This window comes from Chaetodon trifascialis, chromosome 18 (genome assembly GCF_039877785.1).
Source record: "Chaetodon trifascialis isolate fChaTrf1 chromosome 18, fChaTrf1.hap1, whole genome shotgun sequence".
NCBI lineage: Eukaryota > Metazoa > Chordata > Actinopteri > Chaetodontiformes > Chaetodontidae > Chaetodon > Chaetodon trifascialis.
The window spans coordinates 18,450,860-18,466,775 of NC_092073.1; the positions used below are offsets into that span (position 1 = coordinate 18,450,860).

General features: G+C 46.9%; 1 protein-coding gene across 4 annotated transcripts in view; it reads left to right on the top strand.

The window, feature by feature from the left end:
* The window catches only part of scrib (scribble planar cell polarity protein), a 60,086-nt gene extending 44,782 nt beyond the window's left edge, over positions 1 to 15,304 (top strand). For 2 of the 4 annotated variants that reach the window (XM_070986122.1, XM_070986124.1), the window contains 13 exons: positions 760 to 840; positions 4,914 to 4,985; positions 5,725 to 5,778; positions 5,941 to 6,063; positions 7,256 to 7,306; positions 8,341 to 8,500; positions 8,593 to 8,812; positions 8,906 to 8,995; positions 9,086 to 9,268; positions 10,735 to 10,874; positions 11,223 to 11,260; positions 13,407 to 13,461; positions 14,536 to 15,304. In XM_070986122.1, the coding sequence (XP_070842223.1) occupies positions 760 to 840; positions 4,914 to 4,985; positions 5,725 to 5,778; positions 5,941 to 6,063; positions 7,256 to 7,306; positions 8,341 to 8,500; positions 8,593 to 8,812; positions 8,906 to 8,995; positions 9,086 to 9,268; positions 10,735 to 10,874; positions 11,223 to 11,260; positions 13,407 to 13,461; positions 14,536 to 14,672 (1,404 nt within the window). In that variant the 3' untranslated portion in view covers positions 14,673 to 15,304. Of the gene's footprint in view, positions 1 to 759; positions 841 to 3,638; positions 4,065 to 4,913; positions 4,986 to 5,724; positions 5,779 to 5,940; positions 6,064 to 6,759; positions 6,871 to 7,255; positions 7,307 to 7,768; positions 7,916 to 8,340; positions 8,501 to 8,592; positions 8,813 to 8,905; positions 8,996 to 9,085; positions 9,269 to 10,033; positions 10,172 to 10,734; positions 10,875 to 11,222; positions 11,261 to 11,783; positions 11,859 to 13,406; positions 13,462 to 14,535 lie in introns of all 4 variants that reach the window. The other 2 variants (XM_070986125.1, XM_070986121.1) reach the window with 2 other exon arrangements.
* Positions 15,305 to 15,916: the final 612 nt, after the last annotated feature.

Here is a 15,916-nt window from a genome sequence, read left to right on the forward strand (position 1 = left end):
CACATTCATACTGGCTTAGTCATACTGGTGAAAGTCATATCCAGGGAGATTACAGGTAAAGACTCTTGCTTAGTGGCAGATGTGCCTACAGCTTTGCTGGACACTTCAGTGAAAACAGTTGGTGGTGTTTCTGAGGGGCAAACCAGCAGGGTGTCAGTCTCTACAGGTTAGTCCAGGTTAAAGGTGGTGAGAGGAGGCCCAGAGAATCCTTGACTTCGACAAGAATATATCATACATGGTTCGTTGTTCTGCTTGGTTGAAATTAGCCAGATGGTTCATCCAATCAGCTGCCAAGTATTTTTTGGAAGTGCCGGCCCTTTTCCAAAGACGACTTCCCAGATGTAACAAACCACCTGGCAGGTCAGGTTAGCGGTATGTTGGATGAGTGTTGGATGAATAAACCACAGTGTTGAGGAATGTGTGACCCGGTCACAGTCATTAATATGTTTTTAACTGTTTCGGACGTCAGTGAAGGTCCGTGGTGCAGGAGAATAACACCAGGCTTAGGCTATAGAAGCATCAATCTTTACCTCATTTTTGGGGATTTGTTGACAAAACAAAAAATGGAGAATATCTGGAATTTCTCTAGCCAGTTCATATTTATAGTAGAAGTGTGGATCTTTTTCTTCATCGTAATGATTCATTCTTCACATAGTCTCCTCCTGAAAAACAAATTCACATTGCATGGATTCCTCCTTGTTGTGTAATGAACCTGAGCCTAGTCCCCTTCTCATCTGTTTTGTCTTCATTTCTCTATAGAATATTGGCACTGGACCTCTGAAGCTTGACTACAAAACCCTGGCAGCTCTGCCCACCACCAGTCTGCAGAAGCTCAACAGGGTAAGACTCATGTTCTCTTCAGGCAGCAGAACACGTTTCACATGTTATGAATCCTGCTACTTTTCAACACGAGTGACAAAGAGTGCAGTCGTCTCAAGTCGTGAGTTGCTTATATTTGTGTGCGGGCTGTGTTGGAGCTGGCCTTCATGTCTAAGAATAGACCTCCTCATGGAATCCCTTGTTTTTATGTCTTGGGAAACTAAGTGACCCAGAGCCAACCAGTTGCCCCTCAAGGAGCAGGAATGTTAACCTCCATCCATGTGCATAACCCCAAGTCCACATTACAGATGGCGGCTTCAAGGCCAAACCTCGACAATAGATCAGTGTGGTGTAATTATGTTCTACATCAATGAATGAGCCAATGTGACCAGTCTGGATTGAAAAAATAACATGAAGAAGGACTGATCAAGAAGTCTGGAAAAAGGCCAAGCTCATCCAGAGAGAAGTACAGACTCAAGACCAGAAAATCAAAGAAAGGAGGCTGTGGAAGAAAGAGGACTGGAAGTATCTCTAAAGTACAGACGGAGGTGGAACAGCATGGCCTGAAGGCAGCCACTGTCCTGCTAGATAAAGACTGTGAGAAAGGGGTGGTGAAGTGGGGGAAGGGGACAGCTGCCCTCTATCCAACGGTCTGTCCTCGGCGATATTTTAAACCTGCATCTGGCTCTGAACTGGATGGAGTCTCTTGGGTGGGTGGGGTGGCAGACAGAGGGAGGGTATCGTCTAAGAGGAACCGACAAGTGTTATAGTTCCCAAAGTTCTCACAGGAGTAAGTTTGAGTGGACATTCGGCGTTGTCCTCTTTCATCCAACAGGTAGTAGGTTTAATATTTTTCTGTCTTGTGTTTGTTGTCTCTTCTGTCCTGAGTCATTCTCTCCATTTTATTTTGATATTTTTGTGTCTGCATTAGGTGGCAAACAAAAGATTATACCTTCAAGATGTGTTTAGACTTTTTAGGACAGGTGCTAAACTTCAGCGGCCATCATGACTTTGTTTTTGTTCCCTACTTGCAGATCTCTGGTTTGTTAGAGTGTCTCGGAGAACTTAACTTACATTTCACATGCAGCTGTTTGTGCACGGCGCAGTAGATCTGGATTTGCTGCTCCAGCACACGTGGGCTCAAACTGTATCACATTGACCCTTTAGCACTGCTGCTAGTTGTTACCAAATATGTAGCTAAAAGCCAGAGATGGCTCTTGTTGAAAATGGTGTTAAAAATGTTAATAACCCCAGAGTGTGTCTTAAGTACAAACAGGCCATGGTTGACTGTGACATTATGAGAGGTGAGGTGTCAGAGCTGCCTTTTAGCTTTTGTAACATGACTGGAAAGCAGGGGGTTGAGAGTAAAACTGTGAAAATTCTTTCTGTAGAAGAATGATAGAGTCCTGGACGTATTTCCATCATCATCCTCAAAGCTTTATTAATACGGACGAGGCGTTGGGGGAAGAATGTTAGATTAGCAAATAAAATTTGCACTCAGCCAATCACCAACATATTTATCCAATCCGCCAACCCTAATAGGGCCTGGAAAACATAAGAAACAGACAATTAATACTTTCTTCAGGACCAAGATCACAGAAGTCGTCTTTTTAATTTTAGCATAATCTATTCCACTGATTAAATCTTCTCCTGAGAGCCAATTATTACTCTATTGTACAAGTAGGAAGTAGAAATGATTGAGTTCCCGGGTTCTTCGCTGTGCTCAGTCAGCGTGTTGGCATGCTGACGAACCGGCAGTCCGGCTCTGCTCTCACAGCGGAGCCCCAGCTGTCCCTCACAGTCTGCGTTGGAGCCAAAAGGGCACTCGTTCACATTCCATCCCACTGACCCTCATCACACCGCTGACTCTTATAGTCAGCATGCAGAGAGCCGCGGCACTGCCTCACGGTGCTTTAGTCCAGCTATTTCGATTAACGCCAGATTAAGTCAAGGTCACGTCTAATAAATGCCAAAGTTGGTTCGTTATCTGGGTTGATTTGAGTCTTTTCAGGAGGTATTTTTCGGTGTTGGGGATGTAAAAACATGACACTTTGACGGTTGCACTCGCAGTATCCGGTTTCTTTTTGAGGGTTGGGTTAAACACATTGCAGTGCATACTCTCTCCCCTCCTGCAGTGACATTAGGTGTCCTCTGTGTTGAGTACAGTAGGAGTTGAAGTGCTGGAGCCTGAGTGTCTCGCTGATCTGATAACATGGTTATTTAAGGCAGAGGTCAGGAGTCTGGGCTGTAGCAGTGTAGAGCAGCAGTTAACAAGTCCTGAATGATGGACACTGAGAAACTTCAGGCTTCAGGAAAGATTTAGTGATGTGAGAAACTCTTGTTAGCAGCTACGGGTTTCTGTGTCAAGTGTCCACTTACAGGGACACATCTCGAGGCACGCAGATGATAGGTTGCTTTTATTTTCTTATTTACCAAATATTTGCTTGTTTTTGCTTCTTGTTTCCTGCAGACGACGGTGGATAAAAGATTTATCATCGTCTCCTCACTATTTTCTCATCATTTACAACTGCTCTTCAGTGGCAGTTCAGCTTTACTACAACTGGCATCATGAGTCTTTAGCAGCTGCAGATCTCAGCACTTACTTACTTTAACGGCCAACCCTATGAAAACAGATAATAGATAAATAGCTGTTAAAAAACTGGGATAATCCTTTAATCTCCTTTCTCGGTTTCTCCTCTGTTCTGTTTCTAAAACTCTCATCCTTTGAATTCCACTGGCCATCATTTTCTTTGCGTGCGTTCAGTTTTTCCTGTCACTTTACTGTATCTGTCCTCCCTCTTTGCTTTGCTTCTGTCCAGTTCTCCACTTCTGTAAGTCTTGCTGCTCCCATGGAGGCCCCCCTGCAGGCCCAGTACGGAGTCCCTTTAGAGCCTCTGGGCTTTGGTTTAGACCACCCCACAAAACCCCTCAGCCACATAGACCCCGAGTTCTGCGCGAGTCTGAACACAGAGCATCTGCTCCAGTCCGAACATGGGGACTGTCTTCATGGATCCCAGTCCTCCACCACTGACGGCACCGGCTCATCAACAACCATTAACTCATCGACATTTGCAACCGAAGAAGAGGAATGCCTGGTGGACTCTCAGCCTATCTGCTTCAAAGAGAACCCTTTTTTGGTGGCCAATCGCAAAGGAAAGGGCCGTCCGCCTGGAGAGCAGGTCCTGTCCGGGCCCCCCGTGGGCTACGGGAGGCAGGGCCAGCTGCAGCCCTGGTTGTTCAGCAAGGCAAGCCACCTGCCTGCGTGTGGTTTGGAGGCAGCATGGTGTGTTACTGCGCACAATTTGTGGTTTGGCTCACTCATGTAACTTGAAGTGGATCATTCATTTGCCTCAGGGCTTTCTGGAAGTTTTAACTTGTCTTTAATCTGAAGAAATGTCCTTCACTTGTCCAACTAAATTCTCATTGGCTGGTCACTCGTTTGTGATACTTTTCAGTTCAAATTTTTAAATCATTTTTTTGGCAATTGATAAAGAAATAATAACAGAGCAGATGATTTTTTTCCCATCGATCAATGGCTTGGTTGAAGATTAGGTTGAATTTCAGTTTTTAGCCATAAGCACTGGAAACCTGTAGCAGACAGACAGTGAGTGACAAGCTGGTGAACATAGTGGAGCATTTAGTTGCTAAAGAGCCAGATATTGCAGGGAAGGAGTAAATTTGGTTTAAAGGAGGAATTTCTGTCTGTGCAAAGCAGTCTTCTGTAGGGACGTGTGTGTGTGTGTGTATCAAAGGCATTATAACAACCAGCTGAACTGGTGCATGTTTTTGCTGTGAGCGCAGAGCTTGTGGCACCTCGTGAGGTATTTGGGCACATAGTCTGCATAGTCAGGATCGACTGGAATGTGTGTCCAACAGCTGCGAGGGGGGGGGTCATAAGTCAGGAAGGACTGCGACCTGCACGACACAGGAAAGTGCATGTTTACCAAGAGCTTGTTGTTGGTCGCTTTTACTGGACTATCAGTTCCCTGCAGGACTAACCAGTGAATCTAGTTTTGGTATTTCTTTACATGTTTTTTCAATGCACTGTGTGAATGTGAGAGCAGCTGTTGAGTGTGTTTTTGGTGTTTTTCCAGGCGCCTCCCTCTGATTTCACCAGGACCGACAGCCCAATCAGGGAAGCACTGTACTCTCCCACAATCCAACCGGTGAGCAGCGCTAACACCCAGCACTCCCCCAGTATTCATCACCTGCTCTTCTGCCATCTTTTTACTTTATTTTTTCCTTTTCCATGAGCAATTTTTAACACTACAGAAGAGGTGTTTTACAGTTTGACCTTTCCTCCCACCCTTAGCCCAGCCACCACTCTTCCAACAGCTCCCTGTGTATAGGCAGGGAGACCCGCTTCGTAAGTGGGTCTTGTGGCCCTCTCTGCCCTGGCCTGGATTTTTTTTTTTTTTAGCACGTGTCGGCTGCTCTGAGCTGTCTATCTGTTAATAAAACTTCAGAAGTTCAGCCACCGTGTCTGCCACAGTCCTGCCGGTTTGAAAAGCATGTGACTGCTTCTCTGTGGCCAGCTGATGACTGACGCTTTGCCCCATGCAAACTGGATGTGCTTTTATTGGACAGATAGATTTATGACTGATTGTCCTTAATGTCTCTACTGACCAGCTGTGGCTTCATGTTCTCTCACAGGACGATAACAACATAAAATCTCCACTTATAAGTGGAATTGAGATATCAGTTTGGGAAAGGCTCCACAACTGGTGATCTAATTGGCTCAAGGTGTAAACCCTGCTGGTGTTGCATTGTTTGGAAGTGTCTTTATTTGGCCTCACAGTAGTGAAGTAGTTCAGATCTGCGCCTGTTTGCACTGTTGGCTGGAACTCAAGTGCAGATTCATGCATTTTATTTCACTGTCATCGTTTTATTTTCATTGTTTTGCAGGCAAACATTCATTACGCCTCCACTCCTACTGCCAAGGAAGACACTTCGTCATCAGTGAGTGTCTGTGGAGCTTGAGAACGCGCCATCATTAGCTCTCATTCATTTTGAGTTGTCATTCATCCTGAAGTTTGTCGTGTCTGAATGAAGTTTGAGGCTTTAAGAGCAAAACTGACTCGACTCAACTCTTGTTTGAAATATTGTTTGTTTTCTGTCCAGACGCGACCGGGTGCCATCCAGCCAGTTGGGCGCGTGCGGCAGAGTACCTCCCCCGCCACTCCGGACGGCCACAGCCCCAACCCCTTCCAGCATGGCCCCTCCCCCTTCAACTCCCAGACCTCTGTAAGACCCCTCACCACCACATAGTGCTGTTTTCTACCCACTCTCAGCTCTGTGCCGCCTGCCCTAACACCCACGAGGTGTCTCACAGCAGAGATGCAGATCATTAAGGCGTGAGAATGACGTGTTTGTAAAGAGGCTAGAACCAAAGACGGGAAGACCAGTATTTGAATGCCAAGGGAGTCGAGTCTGTGCTGCTGCTCTCCGTGACCCCCGGGCACACCTGGAGGTTAACCGTGTCTGAACTACACCTGCAAACGGAGCATCCAGCCCAACTCTGAGCTCTTGAATCAGACAAAATTTCTCTTAATTGCAGCTTTCTGAAATGTTCCACTTATTTCTTGCTTTGGCGAGCAGCATAGCTGGATTGATAAATAAGCAAAAAGCTGTGATTTCATCTCACGTCTTCCTGATTGGAGCTCATATAAAGAAACTTGCCATGGCTTTGAACTTTCCAGGCCCTACTGTCTGTCTTTCTCTGGCACACTCCCCTCCTCTCTCTCATGAAACCAGCCGCCATGCTGTTCACCTGTTCTCCTCCAGTCTTCTTCAACTTTGCTGGTTTTGTTTCATAGTCTACCCTCTCCTCCATGTCTCTGTCTGTCCGTCCTTCCCACCCTACTCTACTTCCCTTCGGCTCCTTTTACCATTTAAACCTCCCCCGCCTTCCATGCCCACCCCATCCCTCCCCCCCTGCAGCCTCGCGCCCCCTCCCCCACCTCGCCCGATGAGTTCCCCATGAATGTCAAGCAGGCATACAAGGCGTTTGCCGCCGTGCCTCGCTCACTGGCAGTGCTGGAGCCGCCGCAGGTAGGCCGAGCTGCCCGGACTCCCCCGGGTCACAACGACAAAAGCATGCTGTGCTGATTGGTTGGTCTCTCCCCCCCGCCCCCTCCTGACTGGAGCAGGCAGTCCTGTAAGGGGCCTGCGCCGTGTCGGGGGGCCTGTGACGTGCTGTGACGTGTGGAATGCGTTCATCGTTGGTTTTTGCACTCCAGTGGCATCATCTCGTCATGCTGGTGTTGAGTCTTGATCCATTCGTCCATCCATGTGTGGCTCGTGTACTAATATTCAACTCCCCCCTCCTTTTACATATTATATCCCAGCTGCTAATCAGTCTGCCTGCTCTGTATCTCTGTCTTTGTCTTCAGACTGTCTTCACTGAACTTTACTAACACTCTGCTGTGCCCAACAGGACCTGTATAGTGTGAGGAACAATTTCCACTCAAAGCAACCGACTCCAGAGGTGAGTGAGCATACTGACCACACAAATACCTGGTTCTCTTGCTTATGATGTAAACACCAGCAACCCCCCGGTGCTCCGAGCTCTAAGGAAATAAATTGTTGAAGAGTGACAACAAGTCGAGAGCTTCTCCCAAAGCAGACCAGGGACCGAAGCGTCTGTCTAGCAGCCACAAAATGTCACGAGAAAGAGGTCAAAAGGTTAAGAGAAAACACTTGAGTTTGCATTATTTCTGAGAAAGCAGCACTAGTTTGGAAGTCTTTTTCCAAAAACAGATGTTGGAAAAGAGGGTTTGTCTTACAGTCAGTGCGGAACAAGTGAATACTGACTGCAGCTGCAAGAACAAATATGAAAGTATGTGGAGATGCTGTGAGTTTACCGTAGTCACATACTGAGAATAAAACCCCACTGGCTCTTAGTCATCTTAGTCTGACAGTCTGGTGACGACATGTGTGGCCTTTTCAGTCTGAGCTGAACAACGAGGTGTTTGATGATGACACTGATGATCAGGAGAGCGCTGGTAAGGGTCTGACCGGCAAGCTCTCCCCCCGTCGGGAGTATATGAGCCTGGCAGCAGTGCCTCGACTCTCCAGGCCCTCCACAGAGCTGCAGGTACCCACCGCCTCCGCCACATCTGGAGCAACCCTGTTCTTTTGCCCGGGCTGCGGTGTGCTTGGCTTGACCGGTGGTGAAGTCTCTGCCTTCAGAGACTGGGGGACATGTTATTCTGTCAGTAATGGGACTGCCAGTTCACTGATCTTGAATCAGCTAAACGGTGCTGGGTTGTGTTGTAATGGCTAATTGTTTTCCTTCTTCGTGGTCTGTCATACTTCTCTCCTCTGGCATCTCGTGATATCCTCTGCTTATTTGGCAAACGGCTCTGCAGCAATGCAAATAGCATAAAAGAAAAAGGGCTTTCTAGCAGTAAATTTGGCCCTTATTTTCCTATTTTTTTCATGTGTAAATATGCTGCAAACTTATCAGTCTACTCTCCATCATTTTATATTCTGTCCTCGATTTCTGTCATATTCCTACAGAGTCCTTCTCCTGGTGGCAGGGACAGCCCAGAGCAGCGCTCTTTCAGGGACCGGCAGAAGTATTTTGAGATTGACGTGAAGCAGCAGACTCCAGACAAACCCAAACCTCGAGTCTCTCTTGTGGGAGAAGATGACCTCAAGAAAATGAGGGAGGAAGAAGGTTTGTTTGAATTGTTTCTCCTGTTAAAAATATCCAACTTGGCCAAGCTTCACTTTCAGTTTACGAACTTGTGTCTGTTCATCTCGCCCCAGAGCGGAAGTTTGAGCAGCGGGCGCGGGAGTACCTGCTGGATGAAGACGACGAGGACGAGGAGGAGGACCTGGCTAAGCAGATGGCGCAGATGAAGGCCTCCGGCAAAGTGCTGCTGGATGGAGTGGAGTACAAGGTGGAGCCAGTATCCACCCCATCCCAGCACTGCTCCACACCACCAAGCTACAACATCACACCGCCCAGCTACTGCGGCAGCTCAGGGTGAGATGCTGCATCTTATTATTTTTATTGCTTCAAACATTGTTTTTTATTTCTACAGCTGATTGTTTTGTTTGTGTGTGTGTGTGTGTGTAGGGCTTCCTCTATTGATGGTAAAGGAGACTCTCAGAGGAATTCACTGGAGGACAGCTTCAGGCTGGATCAGAGGCCCAATTCCATGACGGGGTAATTATATTATCCACAGCATCTGCGAACGTCTCCTCACTGTTGTTTTTAATCATCGTCGTCACGGCTGCTGCTTGTGTGTCTCGTCAGTCTGATCCCAGCGTACCATGGCGAGTCGGCAGCGCCCATCCGCACAGCCAAGGCAGAGCGCAGACACCAAGAGAGGCTTCGTATGCAGAGCCCCGAGCTGGCCGTGGCCCCTGACAAAGACCTGTCCCCTGCTGAGAAACGAGCTCTGGAGGCTGAGAAGAGAGCCATGTGGAGGGCAGCACGGTAAAAATAACACGCAGTGCACTCTGACAAGGAAGATGAAATGGCAAAACAGGTCTTTCTGTGTATTCTTTCAAGTTTTTACTTTGCACTTTGTCCCTGTTTTTCTAGTATGTTGACATAAACAAGGACATGTCAAAGAAAAAATGCAACACTTCAGTGAATCTTACTTCAGGTTACAGATAGATTATACATGTTTTTACTCTTCATTCATTTGGACAAAGCAGGCGTTAGACGCAGGAAGAGAAAGGGGAGGTTTGTTTTCTCTGAGCAGCGACTGGGCTGACAACACTGACATGTTTTCTTAATGAAAGCTTAAACAGTTGTGATGTTGATGTTGAACTGAGGCTAAAACTAAAATCCAAACATACAAAATGCTCTTTGCTGGTTCAGACCTCACAGTGTGGGATGTTAGTAAGAATTAATGACACTTCTGGCCCAGATGTCCTGATACACAGTTTGTCATACTGGTCAATAGCACGTTTGTTTTTTTTTAATATCAGTGATAGTTTACTCTGTTGTGACAACGCCGTCCTGTGTGTAGTCTGTCTCCTCTTTGACTATTTTCATGTCTGAAACTGGGATCTTATTTATTATTCCTGGCTCTCCTAAAGGTTTACCTTCCATTCTTTGGTTTTCTTTTTTCTGTCTGTATGCCTTTCTTTCCTTCCTCTCTTCCTCATATTCCTCCATCCTGGTGCAACCGTCATCCTTTTCCTCACCTCCTCCTCCTCTCTTCCACCCCCTCCCTGGCCTCACGGGGCCCAGGCCCTATGGCCTAGAGGAGGATGTTAGGCAGTATGAGCAGGACCTGGCTAAGAGGCTCTACCAGGCCCGAGTGAGGGCGTCTCAGGGCACGCCCGAGGCCCCCCAGCCCCCCACCTCCTCTGCAGCCTCCCAGCTCAGGTCTGCTCCTCGGCCCCAGCTACCGGGGCCAGACGCACGGCATCGTGGGGGTGTGCGGGGGTGCTTTGGCGTTGGGGTATTTTGCTAGAGGCCAAGTTCGGAAAGGTCCAAGCACTCGCAGCAACACTGCGACAGTGCTTCCACCACCTTTCTAGTGCTGTCTTGCTTTTGCACGTCTTTGCTTTTTTCTAGCTTCCTCTCGCCCCCCCTCGCTTTCTTCTCTGTCTTGTCTCCCCCCTCTCTGCTGCACTCTTCATTTGCGCCTTGCTGTTCTCTTGGTTTCCATACTGTTATTTGTACTAACACACAGTTTGCAAGCTATTTGTGAGTTGAGGGTAAGCCTACTAGCAGTAGGCAGTCCTTTTCCTGGAATGCCTCTTTTTACACAATGAAATTAAATCAGTTGTTTGTCACAGCAAACCAGGACAAGGAGCACCCGAAATTAGTAGTGATGGGCACCACCCACCTGTAGCGGTGTGTGCCTCTGTCAGTCTTTGTCTCCATATTTATCTAAGTCTTATTTTCTGCCAGCATGTATCTGACGGTGGTCGTTCCTCTTTTAGAATGAAGTCTCTGGAGCAGGATGCACTGAAAGCCCAGATGGTCATCGCGAAGTCTCGGGATGGGAAGAAACGTGGCACATTGGACCAGCTGACGGAGTCGCCCTCGCCCGCCCCCACACCCTCCCCCACACCCATGGAAGGTAGGAAGCTGCTGAGGCCTCTTTTATATGACAAACATCTTCTTTAAGGTCGTTGCTTTGTTGTAATGGACTTGTTCTAACAGCAGAAGCAGGGAACTGTATTTCCTGTACGTGAGAACATGTTTATACAGAACTACCAACAGCTTTTCTTGCACATATTACAGCAGTGCCTTAAAGCTTCTTAGGTTGGCTAATGAGTGTCTTCTTTGATGTCTTTTCCCAAATTTCTTAGAATATTTACCTCTTACTTGTAGATTTGTACTCTAAAAGTACAAATCTAAATCTTGGTGTTTCATTCCTAGCCCTCCTTCCCTTTCTAACTTCACATTTTCTGTTTTCCTGTGACAGAGCTCAGTCCTCGAGGACTAACCTCTCCAGGCAGGCTGGTAAGCACTGAACCTTTTTCCATTTGGTTTCTGACTGATTCTTCCTCTGGCCACTGTGTCGGTGTGAGCAGTTGACTGTACCTTCTGTACAGACTCGAAGAGCTTCAGTCATTACATATCTGAACAACGCTGTAACGCTGACTTGGCAGTTTTGACTTAAGGAGCTTTACTTGAAAAAGGCAACACATAAGACTGTTGGTTTGCAAGCTGGAAAAAGGGGAAAAGGTAGATTTGCTTCAACACACATTGGCATTAATCACCATCTTGCTCATTGTCACTAGCCAATCAGCCACAGCTGGCTGTGTGAATCACCCACTGGCCTCTCTGCCTTCCACCTCTCCTTTTTCTATTTCCTTATCCCTTTATCTTACTCCTTTTCTGGTCCTCTACTTTGACATTTTCCCTCTCCACCCTTCTCTCCTCCTGTCTATACTTTGTCCCACCCTCCTCCTTTTTCTGTCCTTGTTTTCCTCTTTTCCCTCCCCCCTCAACCTCTGCTCATTCCTGTTTGCTATCCTTCTAGTCCCTGTCGTCAAAGAAGTTTGACTACCGACAGTTTGCTGCCATTCCTTCTTCCAAACCCGTATACGACATCCAGGTATTGGCTGCATGCTGAGCTACCGGGGGCCCGGCCTCCTCCCTTCCCCTTGGCTTCCCCTGCTGCGTCTCCCTTCAAGTTTCTGTGTTGATCACGAGGCATCAGTGCAACTACAGTCTAGATTTTGGCTCAGTGACTGATCAGCACTTACTGCTCTGCACTATATTGGTGTGGCTCACTAACTCTCACTCGCACAATGAAGCGACATAGTATCGGCTCATGTTCTGCCTCCCCCTCCTTGGTCTCCCTCTTACTACTCCCAAATGTAAGAGCATCTCTAGCACACCCATCGACCTCTAGCTAACTAATCAGTCACAGACAATAACACTCACACTGGCAGGTTTTTGATCCCACTAACCAGAATTGGTTCCGGGGGAAAATGGCCACAAACTCTGCATCTCATCCACTCACATTCACCTTGCATCAGCTGTCTCGTTCCACGCATGGGTCACACGTCCATTAGATTTCCTGTCCTGCTCTGGCTTTTGAAGGGTCTCCTCCTGTGTGATCGTTAGGGTGCCAGTTTTGTGTAGGTTTGTGTGAAGTGGCTTCATTTCTTCTTCTCTGTGTGAAAGAAGAGATGGGAGGGGGAGCAGGGGAATCCTGGAGTGATGCTGGAGTGAGCGGAGCTTGTCTGGAAGTGGTCTTTTCTTTTGGGGGGGGGGGGGGGGGGGGGGTCAAGCGTCTGTGGTCGTCTGTGTCACCATCAGTCTGCGCTCTTCTGAGTGTGGGATCTTGTGTGGTTTGGTTGTTGTACAGTGACCTTGGCTTATTTGTGTTCTCTCTTTGGTGGATGTAACTTAAATGACATCACTGCAAGTGTTTGTATCATGTTTTCAGACTCCTGCACATGAACTAACAAAGGTCATGTTTAAAGCCTGTGTTGATGTCAGTAAGGTCTCCAACTTCTGTAAACATAGTTACACAGAACAGGAGACTCAGGCACCACTACAATCTGCAAGGTGAGGGTCACATGACTATGAGAGAGAAACTACATAAAGACTTGAAGATAGCCAGCCTCCATTTAAAATATTAGCTAGCAAATTAGCTCGCTAGCAGTAGTGCACGGTTGGTCACATGATCCTCAGCTTTCAGGTTGTAGGGGTCCCTTGAGAGAAGCAGAATGAACAGCTTCTCAGCACTGATAACGAGCTAACAAGGGGAAATTATTACTGGTACATGCTGCTTGGTTTTCCGTTGTGCGTTGGTGAATCGTGTTGGTGCTGTTGTCCTCTTTGCTGTCTCTTTGTGGACGTGCCTACACTACACACCAAACCCCGGAACTGATGACCTAACTTAACCTCCCTTTCCTTTAACATGCCAGTCTCTCCTCGGGGAGTAGTCGAGTAGATGTACTCTGGCTTTAGTGGCTCTGACAGATTGGGAGCTTCAGGGCTGTCTGCTAAACCGGCAGCGAGCGGGTGACACATCTTTTCACAGTCTTCCTCGCTGCCAGCCCCCCACTCACATGGTGAAGGTTCCCCTGGGATACAGGTGACTGAAACACCTTCGCCGCTCAGTTATTAACTGTCTCTTCTTGTCTTCCAGTCCCCTGGAACAGTCGATGACATGCAGTTCATCGACGACGGCTCCAGCAACCCAGGTGAGTACTGGAGCTATTCAGGATTTTAAAGTGTATTAGAACAGGGTTTGTGAGAGGGACATGGTAGAAAAATGTATTACCTCAATGTCCTCTATCCCCTTTGATTCAGGTGACTACCTGGGATAAGAAGCTCTTATTGGTAGGATCCTGTGTGCATGTGTTTTTGGGACTGTGTGCGATGGTACGCCTGAGTGTTGTGTGAGGAGAGTACGTTGGTTTGTGCATTTCTGGTCTAACCTGCCAGCTCTGTGGCAAACTGTGACTGTGGCTTCAGGTATTAAAACAGGTGTGTCTAGCTGGGTGTGCTTCGCCTGCTGCTGCCCACCACATGCGAAGCAGCAACTCATGTGAACTAATGATGTCACACTAACCGTGATCCAGACTGTGCATGAAATTAGCTTGAGGCGTTGACTGAAACGACAGACTACAGGGAACTGAAAGTGATTCCATCGTCAGTGTGTTTACACGCACACAAGGAACCAGGTTATTCACGTACAGGTAGACGTAGTTACCTGGTTAGTGTAAATCCATCAATACAAGCAGCAGGTGAGTCATCAAAAGGCTCTCCTACTTCTGCCTTGACAAGCTTGGCTTGCTGATTTTAGCCTTTCCTCTCAGTGTAAATGTGAGTGACTTTGGATTGAGTTATTTTGAACACGAGGATGCATCACTACATGCAGTAATTTCATCCTTTCATCCACCCACTCAGCTGACACAGAGATACTTCCTCTATATGTCAAGCGTATACACGGCCAGGAGGTGAACTGACTGAAGTGCATGTAAACACACTGAGTAAAGAAAAAGATTTTTAAGAAATGGATTGCAAATAAGTTCTTAAAGCAACTTAAATGGCATCGACAGACTGGGTTAATCATGCAGTCACTCTGGGCACTTCAGTGTTCTGCTCAGAAATGTTGGGTCCTGCTTGTTTCCAGCTGCTGATCTGAATGTGGGGCTTCTGTCGCAGGTTTAAGGAACCCACGCGCTCTCTCATCAGTCAAATGCTGAACTGCAGCAGCTTATGATTTGCATTAGTGTGACTAAAGTTGTCCCGTCTGTCTTTCTGTTGTCTAGGGCCCGCTGCGAGCCCTGAGGCCGAGGTACCCACCGTGCTGCCTGCCACCTCAGCCCTGGAGGAGATGGCTTTGTACAGCAACAAGCGCAAACTGAGGCAGGGCCGCCGCAGCCTGGAAACGGCCGTGCCCACGTAACACCTCACGCCGAGACAAGACATCCGAACACACACACATTTAAACACACTGTGGAACACTGGTAACACGTGGGTGAGTCCACAAAGAGGTGCAGAGTCACTAAACACTACACACAGTGTCAGTAGAGCCAGATTTCCTGTCCTATATATAACCACTGCAGAGACTACGAGTCAGCACACACACACACACACACACACACACACACTTATATCCTGCGTGCCAGTCTTGCATACAGTCTGTGGATGAGTTGGCGAGTTGCTCAACAGTCCCTCACTGGCAAGAAAGAGCTAGTGTGGTTAGCTAGGATTGCTACTTACAGACCATTCTTCTTCTTTTGTTCTACCCTCGGTTTACCAAGTAGAAGCTGATCTATTTTGAAAAGACGGTGACCGAAATTGTTTAGTATTTTATTTTTCGCACCTCTGATGATTTTGCTGTTTTGAAACAAAAAAAAGAAACATACTGGAAGAGAAAAGAAATGGGTCCTAGCTATACTAACGATATTTTTAGGCTTTCAGCGAATAGACTGTAAAATGTCAGGGGTCTCGTGAGCAGACAGGAGTGTATATATTAATTGAGGAGGGAACATCCTGCTACCTTCACAGTCACACATTGTGGAGCTTTTTTTAAAACAGTACATATCTTTTTTTTGCACTGCCACAGATCAGCTTTTTAAGAAAATATATCTTAAATAATTTATTGTTTTTATCATTTTACTCAAATTGAAGGCCCTTTATTGTACACTGTTTTTAACCCACCCGGTTCTTTTGGCCATAAAACACATGACTAATGCTTATCATTTGCTGTGGCTCATTAAGTCAAAGCTTCCAAATAATGAACTGCATATCGCTCTATATCATTGGATCTACTTTATGAATCCCTCTGAGGTTTTTGAGAAAAACAAATCCTTAAATCGTAGCTGTTGCACATCAGTGTCACAACACAGACATGGGTCAAACTGGAAAGCTGGTGACTGTCGTCTGTCCAGGTTTACTGACTGTGTTACATTCCCCTTGTAGATGGCAGGAATACACTGGAGGCAGCAGCATCAAACTGGCAGTTTTACAGATAAGCAATTCAGAATATCAAGTATATAATAAGTTTGGCATTTTTAGCATCATTAACTAATTAACGGTACTTCACCCTGCCCTGTTTCGGGTATTTGTTTTTTAATCAATGTGAATCATTTGTTTCTGTCCTTGACTCATCTGGAGGTATTCCAGGGTGACGTGAAGGTAGCAGGT